The sequence below is a fragment of the Notechis scutatus genome, chromosome 5, assembly GCF_049901735.1.
Source record: "Notechis scutatus isolate UNSWTSFEM ecotype Mainland chromosome 5, rNotScu1.2, whole genome shotgun sequence".
Taxonomy (NCBI): Eukaryota; Metazoa; Chordata; class Lepidosauria; order Squamata; family Elapidae; genus Notechis; species Notechis scutatus.
The window spans coordinates 61,478,742-61,493,678 of record NC_142013.1 but is presented as its reverse complement, the minus strand read 5'-3'; the positions used below and the strand labels follow the sequence as shown (position 1 = coordinate 61,493,678).

Here is a 14,937-nt window from a genome sequence, read left to right as displayed (position 1 = left end):
AGGGTGGGCCGGCGAAGTTAAGGCATGGTGGATGCCCCGGTCGGCTAGGTACTGTTCAAATGCTAGGGCAGTGAATTGGGGACCATTATCCGAGACTAAAACATCAGGCAATCTGTGCGTAGCGAATAGTCTATTTAATTTTTTAACGACGGCTTCTGTGGTGGTGCTCTTCATTTTGTGGACCTCGAGCCAGTTGGAATAGGCATCCACTGTTATGAGAAAGGTGTGTCCCTTGGTGGGTCCCGCAAAGTCAATGTGGATGCGGGACCAGGGACCACGAGGTGCGTCCCATTCAGTTGGAGGTGCCTTCGGTGGGGCAGCGCGGATCTCCTGGCACTTGTTGGATGTGGCCACCCAGGCTTCTATCTGTTTAACGATACCTGGCCACCACGTGTAACTTCTTGCCAATGCCTTCATTCGCACGATGCCTGGATGACCATCGTGCAACAGTTTTAGAACTGTATGTTGTAATTTTTCTGGGATGACGACTCTGTCTCCCCACAAGATGCAGCCCTTCTGGGAGAACAGTTCTGTCTGTCGGTGTTTGAAAGACGCGAAGGTGTCATTGGGTTCGTTGTCAGGCCAACCTCATTCCACCCAGCTGAGGACTCGAGCGAATACAGGATCCTTTTTTGTTTCCGCGGCGATGTCTCGTGCAGTCAGGGGTGGTGCAGGGAGAGTTTCAATTTGGAGTGCAGTTAAAGTTGGAGCTGGATCGTCTATGGCTTCCGGTAGTGGAGAACGACTCAAGGCGTCAGCGTGGGGAATGGCTTTCCCTGGGCGGTGTTGCAGTTGATAATCGTATGCGGCTAGAAACTCTGACCAACGGGTCATTCTGGGTGATAAGATGTGGGGAGTTGGTTTGTCTCCCGCTAAAATGCCAAGCAATGGCTTGTGATCGGTTATTATGGTAAACGGTCTGCCATATACATATTCATGGAAACGTTTAATAGCGGATACAATAGCGAGAGCCTCTTTATCGAGTTGGCTATAGTTTCTTTCAGTCTTTGATAAAGTTCATGAAAAGAAAGCAATAGGTGCCTCATTTCCGTTTGGTAGGACATGGCTTAAGATGGCTCCCACCCCAAACGGGGAAGCGTCGCAGGTGACAGTTAAAGGCAAAGTCTCGTTATACTGCATTAATACAGCATCTGAGGTTAAGATATCTTTTACTTGCTGGAATGCTCGTTCTTCCCGATTTCCCCAGACCCAGGAAGCCTTCTTGTCGAGTAGTCTATGTAGGGGCTCAGCTACAGTCGCCTTCTGGGGCAAGAAGATATTATAAAAGTTAATGAGTCCCAGGAAGGCTTGGAGGTCTGTTTTATTCCTGGGTCTTGGGGCGTTTTTTATTGCAGTTACTTTTTTTTCAGTAGGATGGATTCCCTTTTTGTCAAGAAGGTACCCAAGGAATTCAACCTTCTCAGTACAAAGTTGACACTTGTCTTTTTTTACTTTCAAACCAGCGTTTTTGAATTTCTAGAGAACCGTTCTGAGTCATTTCTCTAATACGTCTCTATTGGGGGCAGCTATCAAGATGTCATTGAAATAAGGCACGACCCCTTTTATGCCTTGTAGCAGTCTCTCCATCAGGCTTTGGAAAATGCCTGGTGCTACACTCACTCCGAACTGGAGTCTATTACATTTAAACGCACCTCTGTGCGTGACTATAGTCTGGGCCTCAGCAGTCTCTGCATCTACGGGTAGTTGCTGGTATGCCTGGGCTAGGTCCAATTTTGCAAATATTTTTCCACCTCGCAAGGAATGAAGAAGGTGTTGGACCACAGGTACGGGATAAGCGCTCTGCTGAAGCGTGTGATTTAGGGTGGCCTGGTAATCTCCACAAATTCTTATCGATCCATCAGGCTTTATGGGTGTTACAATCGGGGTTTCCCAACGGGCGTGATCGATCGGTTCCAACACCCCCTGTGCTATTAATTTGTCTAATTGTTCATCAATCTTTGGCTTGAGTGCGAAAGGCACTCGACGAGGCTTAAGGCGGATGGGCGCAACCTCGGGGCTGAGGCTAAACGATATGGGGGATCCCTTGTACTTGCCTAGCTTCTCGGTGAACACGTCCTGGAACTCCTGGACGAGGGCCACTTCCCAGTTGCTGCTTCCGGTCTGGTGAATGCCAGCTAGTTCAATCCCCAGTGGAGCAAACCACTGTAACCCCAACAAGCTGGGCCGGTCTCGATCGACGATGGTAATAGGCAGAGTTGCGGTGTGGTCCTTGAAGGACACCTGGACGTGGCGGGAACCGGCAACGGGAATCCTGTTTCACTGGAAGTCCCTTAATATGATTTTTTGGGTGCTGAGGTCCTGGCGACGGATGTCAGGGATCAGCTGTTTGAAAGTTTTCCATGAGACCATTGATAGGGACGATCCTGAGTCTACTTCCATTACGCATGGACGATTCTCAATGGCGACCTTCACTCGGATCTTTCTTGCATCCAAGGATGATGCGTGACCAATGGTAATGGTTTGATGCGCCTCTTCTTGTCTAGCTGACGCAGCAGGCTCTCTATTTCTGTAGTTATAGTGGTTCCATTGGTGGTTCAGGCGGTCCCGATTTACAGGTGGGCTGCCCGTTGTTTGGCGGAAGTTGCTTTCTCTTCGGATTGGACTTGACCCTCGCTTGCTTCTGCAGACCTTTGCGATGTGGCCCCTCTTACCACAGGAACGGCAGAGTGCGTCGAGGAATTTGCAGTCAGATCGCGGGTGATTGGCCCCGCAACCGGTGCATTGACACGAAGGTTTCTGGCTCCTCTGGTCTTGCTGGTCGCGCTCTGACCTGAGTCGGTTGACCTCCTCTTCCTCACTATCAGACGAGGATTCGAGGTCTTCATGGTGAGCCGTTGTTGAGTGCCTCTCGGAAAAAGGCGTAGTATCACTGGCGAGTTGGTGGAGCGGTGCGTTGGTGCGGCGCATTCGAGCGGCCGACTTCCTGGTTGCTTCTGCTGCAGTAGCGTCGCCGATGACATCTGCGAGGTCGATGTCCCCTTTAGCCACGATCTTGCTCTGCGCCGTGTGGTCATCTAATCCCAGAACTATTCGGTCTCTCATGGCTTCCTCGAGGTTTGCAAAACCACAGAGGCCTCCCAGGTTCCGGAGGTCCGCGATGAAGTCTCCAACGCTCTCGTTTTTCCGTTGGTCCCTCTGGTAAAATTCGTGTCTTCGGATAAGTGTTGGCACCGCGGGTGCATAATGGGCCCGGAGGATTGGTGCGAGGGTATCCCAATCCATTGTCTTAACTTCCGCTGGTTTAGCAAGTGCCTTAGCCATTTTAAAAACGGCAGGCCCGCAATGGGTCAGGAAGACCGCTCGTTTCTTGCCAGGCGCAGCGTCTTTCAGATTGTTGGTCTCCAGGAACATCTGGAACCTGTCTATATACGAGTCCCAGTCTTTGTTAGCCGGGTCAAATGGAGCGGGTGGTATGGCGCCGCTGGTCATCTTGCCGTTGTTGGCGCGCTTTTAGCCACGTGCTCTGTTCGGTACTCAGCAAGTGCTCAGTCAGCTCTATCGTCTCCGCATCCCATCCTCGTCGCCAGTGTTAGATCTGGAGGAGTGGGCGCAATAACAGAGACGAGACATTTATAGTGACTCAACTCTTTAATAGTGACTTCAGAACAGAGCAACAACTTGGGCAGCAGCAGCTCTTTTATAGAGCTGGCTGCTGTCACAACAACCAATGAAATTGAATTAACCGCTCTAAAAGCGTCCAATCAGAGACGGCCCGCTGTCAGCCAATCAGGTCAGCCAGAGGCGGCCAATCACGATTCGCTTATCCGTGGGCCAATCAGAAGTGCAGGATTACGAGCCTGCTGCTGAAGTAAAGCTAGTATGGTTATTGATGAATGAGTTTGCTTAGTTCGTAACACCCAGGACACATCTCACTGTGGAATTTTTATGATCTTCTCATCTCCTGGCTGTGCCTCTCAGAGGTGATAGTTCTGGCCATCTGGCTTTTTTCCCTCCATTGTATCATGTGTGGGTTATACAAATTCGATATAAGATTAAATATATTCAGGTTACATCAAGAAAGGATTTCTTTATCAGCCTCCCCCCCCCTTTTGCCAAAGAGACAAATTAGAGACAATATGAGAGTAATCTTGGATACTTTGGAATACTATGAGGCACACTCTGAAAAGCAAATGGCTTTGATATTCCTAGATGCTCAAAAGGCATTTGACAACGTGAACTGGAGATTTATGTTATTACTATTGGAACAGATGGGTTTTGCCAGAAAATTTATCCAAGTAATAGAAGCCATATACAATAAACAGACAGCAAAGGTAATGATGGAGGGAGAACTTACAGACTTTATCAATATAAGAAAAGGCACAAGACAAGGATGTCCCCTATCTCCTTTGCTATTTGTATTGACTTTGGAAGTGTTGAATAGAAATATTAGAGATGATAAAAGCATAAAAGGAATGAAAATTAAAAAGGAAGAATTTAAACTGCAAGCTTTTGCTGATGACTTAGCCTTTATTTTGGAAGATCGGTTAGAAACAGCTCCAAAGTTATTGGAAAAGATAGAGATATATGGTGAGGTGGCTGGTTTGAAAATAAATAAAGACAAAACAAAGATTTTGACAAAGAACATGCTACTGAGACAAAGAGAAGAACTGGCAGACCTGTTGAAAATCCAAGTTACGAATAAGGTCAAGTATCTGGGGATACACTTGACAGCAAGATGTAGCACATTAAAAGAGAATAATTATATTAAACTTAAACAACAGATAGCTACAGATTTGAAGAAATGGGAAAACTTGCAATTGTCATTAATAGGGAGAATTTCAACAATTAAGATGAATATCTTACCTAGAATCCTATTTCTGTTTCAAACAATACCAATTAGGCTCGGAAAAGGCTATTTTGAAGATTTAAATAAAATTATGTTGAAGTATATATGGCAAGGTAAGAAAGCAAGAATAAAGCTAAAGCTTTTGCAAGATGCTAAAATTAGAGGAGGTTTTGGCCTGCCCAATTGGGAATTGTACTATCAAGCTGCAAGTTTGATGTGGGTTAAGGAATGGATAACATTAAGAAAGACTAGATTGTTGACATTAGAAGGTCATGATTTGCTGTTGGGTTGGCATGCTTTTTTATGGTATAAGGGAACTAAAACACTGGGTTATTTTAGAAGACATTATATACGGGAGTCTTTGTGGTTAAACTGGGAGAAGATTAAAAGACAATGTTATTTGAAAATTCCAGTTTGGTTATCGACTATTGAAGCATTTTCCTATCCTATAATTTATAAGAAGGAACAAACAGTTAGATATGGGGAACTATTGGATGAAAAGGGTGAACTTAAATCGATACAAAATTTAGAGGAACAAGGTATAAAGATGAATTGGTTTTCATATGCTAAATACATTCAAGGTATGATGAAGATTCTAAAACAGAGGGATTCTATGATAAACAGACTGATCTAGATAAGATTTTGATGGGTACTGATGAGAAGGTGATTAAAAAATTATATGGTTATTTACTGGGAATTAAATTAGAGGAAGAACAAGTTAAAGAAACTATGATTGTATGGGGGAAGAATTTTGGATATGGGATTGATTTAGAGAAATGGCAAAAATTGTGGTCTCAAAATTATAAAATGACAATGTCAACAGCATATAAAGAAAATTTGTATAAGATGTTTTACAGGTGGCATTTCCCCCCGACAAGAATAGCAAGAATGTTCAAGAACAAATCTGAAAAATGCTGGAAATGTCATCAGATACCTGGCTCATATTACCATATGTGGTGGACTTGTGAGGACGCTAAAAAATATTGGACTAAAATTTGCATGTGGTTGGAAAAAATGACAAAGAAACGTATAGATTTGAAACCGGAGTTCTTTTTATTGGGAATCCTACCAGATACATACAGTAAAGACTTGAAATATCTGATTGTAAATGTATTAACAGCAGCTAGGATTGTATTTGCTAAAAACTGGAGGAATGAGAGAATACCATCGCAGGAGGAAATTATTAAGAAAATATTGGAATGTGCTGAGATGAGTAGATTGACATTTGAAATTAGAGAGCAAGAGGATAAACAATTTTATGAAATTTGGGATTTTTTTTATCAATGGCTAGATGACAGAATACGATAATAGAATATTTAGAATGTTAGACAGCAAGGAATACCTTTATCTTTTTTTTCGCCTTTGTTATTTGACATTATATCTATAAAGTGTTTCTAGGATAGATTTGGTATGATTATATGATTTGTTATAGAATAAACTGTTTAAAGTGTTGTTATCTCATAAAGCATGAATGATTAAAAGTATAGTCAAATGATTTTTTAATAGCGATATTAGGATATATAAGTTTGGATTGACAATATGAGTTGTTATGTAATATAACTGTAATTGAGACTACGAAATGAATGCACAAAACTGATGAACCAACCGACATACTGTATGTACATAAGAGAGTTGATGTTTTAATGTTTTGTTTGTCTTGTTTGTTTGTAGAAAATCAATAAAACTGCTTTCAAAACAAAAAAAAGGATTTCTTTATCAGCCTTCCACTGAAGAAATGACAGATACACGGATCTGACATCCTGCCCTCCTTAAAAAACAGATAGGTCTATCTGGAAAAAACAAAAATCATGCATTACATTTGCAATTCAGGATGGTTTATCAGGGTATTTTGGGTGGAACTTGCATAGTAATGTGGGTGCTTTTATGTGTTGTTTGGCTACCCACTCATTTTCTTAGGAAGGAAGGTGTTTCCAAGCTACTAAATATTGTGTGGATCCATGGTGAGTGCATGAATCAAGGATATCTTTAATTTCAAAATGTTCTTCCCCATGTACCATGATGGGGGTTGGAGGTGTGGGAAGTGGGGTGTCTGAGGTTTGAAGTGATCTCTGGTTTGATCAAGCTTCAGTGAAATACTGGATGAATCTGCCTAAGTGTTTTTGGAAGTTGAAGCTGTACCGTCATGGGGTTAATAATTCTGGAGATGGGGAATGGGCCAATGAATTTTGGTCCTAATTTCTTCGAGGTTTGTAATGATTTTAAGAATTTTGTGGACAAATATACACGGTCCCCAATCTTGAAAGGTTTAGGTTCACAACGTTTTTTGTCTGCTTGAGTTTTGTAAACTGCTCTAGCTTCCTGTAAAGATAATCTGGCCACATGGCTTGTAAGTTATCCATCCACTCCTTAAGGGAGGGGATTTCAGGATCTTTGGTGGGTAGTTCTGGCATGGGGTTGAATTCTTGGCCCGTGGCTACCTGGAATGGGGTCAACCCCGTGCTACTATGGACTGAGTTATTGTATGCGACCTCTGCAAAAGGAAGGTCAGTCCAATTGTCCTGTTGGTGATTAATAAAACATCATAAATATTGTTCTAATACGTTGTTCCCTCTCTCTGTTGATCCGTCAGTTTGGGGGTGATTTCCTGATGACAACCCCTGGGTTGAGCTTAATAGGTTTAAAAATGCCCGCCAAAATTTGGATGTAAACTGAACACCCCTGTCTGAGATAATCCGTTGGGGAGCTCCATGAAGGTGATAAATGTGTATTAGAAACATCTTTGCCAATGCCTTGGCAGTTGGGATCTTTTGGCATGGAATAAAGTGAACCTGTTTGGAAAAAAGATCAGTTACAACCCAAATGACAGTATTTCCAGCACTTTCGGGAAGCTCCACTATAAAGTCCATAGAGATCTCTTTCCAGGGAGCAGAAGGGTCTGCTACTGTTTGTAAAAGTCCAGGATATTTTCCTTGTCTTCTCTTTGCAGCAGCACAGGTGAGGCAGCTCGCAACATAGCTTTCAATGTCCTTTTTGAGGGACGGCCACCAAAATTGTCTTTTGATGAGGTGCAGGGTTTTTACAAACCCAAAGTGTCCCACTATTTTGGAGCTATGGCAGCGTTTCATGAGGTCCATTCTCTGGCTTGCAGGGACATAAAGTTTGTTCTCTACCCAAGCCAGTCCATCTTTGAGTAAACAAGAGTTTTTGTTAGTCTGGAGCCAGTCGTCCTTAAGTAGTGCCTCCTTAAATATTGATGTCGTTGTGTCTTCAGCCAGGGATGATTTTTTTTCTCTTGTGCCCGGGTGATTACTTTGGCTGGCTGCAAGTTGGGTTGGTTGGATCATCGGTTTTATAACCTCAATCTTTTTACTGTTGTATTGGGGTTTTCTCGACAGTGCATCTGCTAAGAAGTTCTTTCTCCCAGGAAAATATTTGAGAGTGAAATTAAAATGTTTAAAGTACTGAGCCCACCTTGTTTGTTTTTCGGAGAGTTTCTGTGGATTTTTCAGGGCTTCCAGATTTTTATGATCAGTCCATACTTCAAAGGGGACTTGGTTTCCTTCCAGGAAGTGTCTCCATGTGAGCATTGCCCATCGCACAGCATATGCCTCTTTCTCCCATATGGCCCATCTTTGCTTGGTTTCCGTCTTGGAAACCAAGCAAAGTTTTCTTGGTTTTCTTGGATGTATAAGCACATGGTTGTAATTGTCCACTTCCATTCTTTTGGAGGAGGACTGCTCCAACTGCAACATCACTAGCGTCTGTTTGGATGACAAAAGGTTGTTCAGGATCTGGGTGCTTAAGGACCGGTTCTGCTGAGAATAGACGTTTGAGTTTCTCGAATGCCACTTGGCATTTCATTGTCCAGATAAGGCAGGGGTGGGCAAACTACGGCCCGCAGGCCACATCCGGCCCGTTGGTCTGTCCAATCCCGCCCGCCCCTGAAAAAAAATAGCTGGGTGTGGCATATTGCCCTGTGCCGCGTGGCCCCCAAAGCTGCAAAACAGTGCAGAGTGCTCTTGGGGTAGGAAAGAAAAGAACTTTGCAAAGGCCTCGGCTGGGAGTTCAAAATCACCTTCGAGTGCGACCTCTCTCCGAAGGTGAGTCCCCGCCGATCCCCTTTTTTTCCGGGGCTTCCAGGCTTAAACTTTGCAAAGGCAAAGTTTGCAGGCTGGAGCGTCTTCCCGCTGAGGAGTGGGAAGGGTTCCGCCCAGCAGGCAGGCGGGCTGCTAAAACTTTGCTTGGGCGGCACTTTAAAAGCCTGCTCCCAGCACCCGAGCAACTTCCCAGCAACTTTCGGCTTCCTTTTTCCTCACGGGCGGTCGCACCTGGCCCCGAGCTGTGCGGCGGAGGGGAAAGCTGGAGCGCCGCCGGGTCGCCTCCTCCAAGTAGCCCGCCCGCCTGCCAGGTGGAACCCTTCCCACTCCTCGGCGGGAAGACGCTCCCGGCTGCAAACTTTGCCTGTGCAAAGTTTAAGCCTGGAAGCCCCGGAAACACGAGGAACTTCCCAGCAACTTGCGGCTTCCTTTTTCCTCACGGGCGCTCACGCCTGGCCCCAAGCCGCGCAGCGGAGGGAAGCCTGGCGGGCCTGCGGGAGGGCTGCTTGGAGGAGGCTCCGGGCTTCCCCTCCGCCAGGCCCGAGAGCCTGCGAGTTAAAAGGAAGCCAAAAGTTGCTGGGAAGTTGCTCGGGTTTCCGGCCTTCCAGGATTAAACTTTGCAAAGGCAAAGTTTGCAGGCTGGAGCGTCTTCCCGCCGAGAAGCGGAAGGGTTCCGCCCGGCGGGTGGCCAGGCTGCTTAAACTTTGCTCGGGCGGCACTTTAAAAGCCTGCTCCCAGCACCCGAGCAACTTCCCAGCAACTTTTGGCTTCCTTTTAACTCGCGGGCGCTCGCGCCTGGCCCCAAGCCGCGCGGCGGAGAGGAAACCCGGAGCACTGCCGGGTCGCCTCCTCCAAGCAGCCCGCCCGCCCGCCCACCGGGCGGAACCCTTCTTGCTCCTCAGCGGGAAGACGCTCCCGCCTGCAAACTTTGCCTGTGCAAAGTTTAAGCCTGGAAGCCCCGGAAACCCGAGCAACTTCCCAGCAACTTTCGGCTTCCTTTTAACTCACGGGCGCTCGCGCCTGGCCCCGAGCCGCACAGCAGAGGGGAAGCCCGGCGGGCGGGCGGGCTGCTTGGAGGAGGCGACCCGGTGGTGCTCCGGCAGCAGCAACAGGCAGTTCCACCCGGGCTCCGCTCAGGTGTCCAGCTGGGGCTGTCAGGAGTTGCTACCGCCGGCGCAGCTCCGCACGGCCCCCAGTCCCGCGCTGCTTGGGAAGGAAAAGGCAAAACCAGGAGCCGCTGAGCCTGAGCCTCCGGTGCCGCTGCTGCCGTTGCAAAGCACCGCCGCGGCTCTTCCTTTTTGCCTTTCCTTCCTGAGGCAACGCGGGACTGGAGCCGCGCAGAGCCGCGCCGGCGGTAGCAACTCCTGACTCAGGGGCCTCCGAGGGGAGGGGAAGGAGGAGAAGAGGGGGAAGTGGGGGGCGATTCCCAAAAATCTTGTGCTGACCCGGCCCGTCTGTCAAATTTTAAAAGTCAATGTGGCCCCCGAGCCAAAAAGTTTGCCCACCCCTGAGATAAGGGGTTGCCTTGGTTTGGGTTTCTCCCCCCCCCTTTCATTTTTAGCAAGTTCGTGATAGGGAGGGCGATGTTTGCAAAAGTTGGAATGAATTGGCAATAAAAGTTCGCAAGCCCCAGGAAGCTTTGCAGTTGTTTGCGGGTGTGCGGTGGGTCCCAGTCCAGTACAGCTTTTACTTTCTGTGGGTCCATTTCTATTCCCTCGTGGGATATTCTATATCCCAAATAGTCAATTTTTTCTTGGTGGAATTCGCATTTAGAGAGTTTTGCATATAGTTTAGTGTCTAAGAGTTTTGTGAGGACTGCACGGAGTAGCTTGATGTGTTCTTCCATTGTTTCCGTGTAGATTAAAATATCATCAAGATACACTAGAACCCCTTTATATAAAAATTCATGAACGGTTTCATTGATCAATTGCATAAACATGGCAAGCGCTCCTTGCAGTCCAAAGGGGAGCACTTTCAATTGGTAGCATCCTAATGGTGTGTTAAAACTGTCTTCCACTCATCCCCTTCCTTTATTCTGATGTGGTAATATGCCTCTCGTAGGTCTAACTTTGAAAAAAAATTTCCTTTCGAGAGGTGGGCTAACATGTCCTTCATGAGGGGGAGTGGATACTATTCTCTTTGCAAATTGTGTTCAATTTTTTGTAATTAACACACAAGCATACTGAGCCATCTTTCTTTTCACGGAATAACACTGGGGCTGCTATTTTTGGTCAGGCGGGTTCAATGAAACCCCTTTTTAAATTTTTATCGATAAATGCTCTGGGAGACATGCAGTACATTTGTGGTTTTGGGAGTTTAGCCCCTGGTAGGATTTCGATAGCGCAGTCTGTGGCTCGATGGGGTGGGAGTTCATCGCAAGCTTTCTAACTAAATGCTTGGGCCAGATCCTGGTACTCATTGGGGATATTAATGGGTTCAGCCGACTGTCCGGTCATGGCTGATTCTCTGTTCTCTGTCCCTTTCTTTATCCTTTCCTCTGAGCTATTTGCAAATATTACGTCTTTCTGGAATTGTACGGTTCCTGTCCTCCAATTTATTTTTGGATTCCATTTCCGCAGCCATATGAGACCTAGGACTAATGGCTCTTCCATTCCTGGGACTACAATGAATGTGAGCATCTCCCTATGGTTCCCTAGTCTTATTTTCAATGATTCTGTGGTAAAGTGGCTGGCCCCCCCATAGTTCCATCTAATTGGCAGAAAGCGATGGGATTTTCCATTTCTTTCAGTTGGATCCCCAATTTCTCTCCAAGGGAGGGATTTATTAGGCATCGGGTGCATCCCGAATCCAGCAATGCTGCAACTTCTTCCCCCTTCCCTCGGCTGGGGATAAACAGTGATTGGTAGAGTGATTGGTTCAATTGGATTGCTTACCAGTGGGTCATCTTCCAGATCACTTTCGGACTGGCTCAGGTCCCCTCAAAGTCTTGGGGGTTCTTCTTCTGGGTTGGTGGGGGATAAGAATCCCACATCTACTCGGCCCCTCAGGCCAGTCTCCTTTCCCCGAGGGCTAGATGTTTTGGGTTTCCCCCCTGATGGGTGGTCTAGCTTTCTGGCAGGGGTCTTTGAATGGCATTCTGCTGTGCGGTGTCCCTCCTTTCCACACTTAAAGCAATCAGACGTTCTTGGAATCATGGTGGATTGGGGTTTGAAGACTTCCTGTTTCCCCAGGGGTGGGGATCTTTTCCAAAACTTGCCACTGAGGTACCAGTTTCTAGTCATGTCTATCTCCGCCTCCTCTGCCATCATGTACCATTCATGCAAAAGGTTTGGGGCCCCACGGGCCAGGCAGGCAGCGTATAGGTCATAATTTAGTCCATCTTTGATCCAACAGACTAGGATATACTCTGGCCAGTCTACCCGGCCAGCCAGGTCACGAAATTCCTCGGTGTATTCTGCTACCGGGCGACAGCCTTGTTTTACGACTCTAATGTGGTCGCGGGCTTTTCGATTGGCGAGGGGGTCCTCGAAGCGGTGGCGTAAGGCCGTCATGAAGCTATCGCGGTTCCTTAATTCTGGGGCATTGACATTGTGGAGCATCACCATCCATCTGGCTGCTGCCCCTTCAAGGGCCAGGGTGACGATTCATACTCGGGACCCCTGGGTTGGGAAATCCCGTCCATATTCTTGCATGTAGATGAGCACTTGCACCAGGAAAAATCCCAGTTTTTGGGGGTCTCCATCAAATTTTACCCCCAAGGGTGGGATCTTCCTCTGCAGTTGTATGTCTCTGGGTTGGCCAGGGTTAATCCCCTGATCCGGGGCGTTTAGGGGTCGGGTACCTGGTATGGCTGCTGGTTCTTCGGCTTGTCCCTCTGCCCGCTCAATCTCTGCTGGATCCGGGGCGGCAGCTCAGGTTCTCTCATTTTCTGGTTTCCTCGCTCTCCTGCGTTGTCCTGGTGCATTCCTCACCTCGAGGTTCTCCAGGGCTTCCCTCACAAGGTGATTTATGTACTGTCAGCACCAAGTCAGTATCTGGCTGGGTAACTGTCGACGTTTCTTCCCAGCATTTGGCTTCCCCTTGGTCCTTGCTACACTCAGACATTTTGCTTTCTTGCAGGGTCCCCTCGGTCGAGTTAAGGTTGTTGTTGTTTTTTTTTAAAAAAATCCTCTCCAGGCTGACCTCTATTGCAGATGTCAGGCTACAGAACTTTTCCCATTCACTCAACTAGAACGAACTTATGAAAATGTATCAAAACGTATCAAAAAGGAATCCTTTATTGAGATGAGACAATTCATGTAGGAGTTCAAAGCAGTGTCTGAGGTCTCTCAGGCAAACAGGGATACATAAGGGAGTTTAGAACCCCTCCCCTTATCTTGATGTGTATTTAGTGAAACAAAAGCCAGTATGTTAATTCCTTCCCACCCCTTTTTTAAGGAACAATATTTTTCACAGTTTCCCAGGGCATACCTAATTTTCCCCAACCCCCTTTTTAGAACGAACTTTTCCAGAGATTCCCAGGACACATCTCACTGTGGAATTTTTATGATCTTCTCATCTCCTGGCTGTGCCTCTCAGAGGTGATAGTTCTGGCCCTCTGGCTTTTCTCCCTCCATTGTATCATGTGTGGGTTATACAAATTCAATATAAGATTAAATATATTCAGGTTACATCAAGAAAGGATATCTTTATCAGCCCCCCCCCTTTCTTCTTCCACTGAAGAAATGACAGATACATGGATCTGACAGTAAGTAATATTAAACTATTTCTTTTATACTAGCCAAAATTGTTAGTATTTTAGCAATAAAATATGGGTACATAAAACATTTCAAATTATGCATGTAATTTCATATAAGTAAAATAATGTTGAACCCTGAAATGTGTTAAGTTACTTAATTATCTAAAAAGTCATATTGCAGCTACCTGTTTCTTTCTTCATCAACAAAGAATAAGTTCTTCAAAACAGACAATGGCTTTGATGAAATGAAACTGATGTGGCAGCTGAATCCAATGCAGTTTCCTTCTGGTGTTATTTCAATTCTATTGCCTTCTGGAAAGTGCACTGTTAAGGGATGTCTCTGCTGAGAACCAGTACTACCACCACCATCATAATCTCCAGAATCAACTTCTGGAATTTCAACTTGTAAAACTGATGGCCTGTTAAAACCAAGAGAGTAAGACATGACAGTTCAAAATAGCAGGATTTAAATTAATAATTTATTAAATGTATTTGACACATATCTCAACATTAGTCTAAAATACTGTAGTAATTTTCAAAGAAAAAACACACAATGTAAGTTATCAGTAAAGATGCTCTGTTAAAATAGATAGATCTAAAAGAAAGTTATTGACAGTTATATTTAACTTTACGCATTTAATTATACCTTTATATTTCCAGGTTCCTAAACAGTAAAATATAAAGTGAGGTAGCCTACATGGTATCTATATATATAAAAGCAAAATACCACTCATACATCATCACAAAACCTCCAGAACTGTAAAGCCTACAAACTTGAAATTTGGCACGTATGTTCCTCTTGGCTTTAAGGTGCTCACTAAGAAAGGGTTTTTCGAAATGACAATCAAAGCATTAGTATTTTTTATATTATTATTAACACGCTCTGATGCTAAGGAGTTATCCTCTCCCTCCCCACCTGAAAAGAAATCTGTTCCAAATGCAAAACACAAGCAGAGAAGTTTCAGTTTCAGTTTCAGTTTCATAGCACCAAGTAGCTTTCGTATAGTTGAGTTTTAGAATAGCTCAGGTTCCTTGCTGTCTCCTTCTTGCTGAAACAGCAAATACTGTTTCAGTTTCCAAGCAGCCCTCAACTCTCTTACACACTGACAGGACACTAGCCAGATGAATACCGATGGATGCTGAGGCAGAATTTTCTCCCCTTTATTTTCCTCCCCCAAAACTAAACCCGACCACATAGTTCAAATGTTCCAAGATTAATTGCAACCTAACAGACTCAAGCAAAGCAGCCTACAGCACCATCTGGTGGTCAAGGAGAAATTTCCCATATTTTTCCAATACATGTTTATCCAATGACAATCCCTTTTTGCAACTATTGTGGAAAATTTAATCAATTTAATTCAATAATATAATAA

General features: G+C 45.4%; 1 protein-coding gene across 1 annotated transcript in view; it reads right to left on the bottom strand.

Moving 5' to 3' along the window:
- Positions 1 to 14,937, bottom strand: part of CFAP47 (cilia and flagella associated protein 47) — a 245,919-nt gene that overhangs the window by 99,160 nt on the left and 131,822 nt on the right. The window contains exon 26 of the mRNA XM_087966888.1: positions 13,750 to 13,983. Coding sequence (XP_087823014.1) covers positions 13,750 to 13,983 — 234 coding nt within the window. The remainder of the gene's footprint in view (positions 1 to 13,749; positions 13,984 to 14,937) is intronic.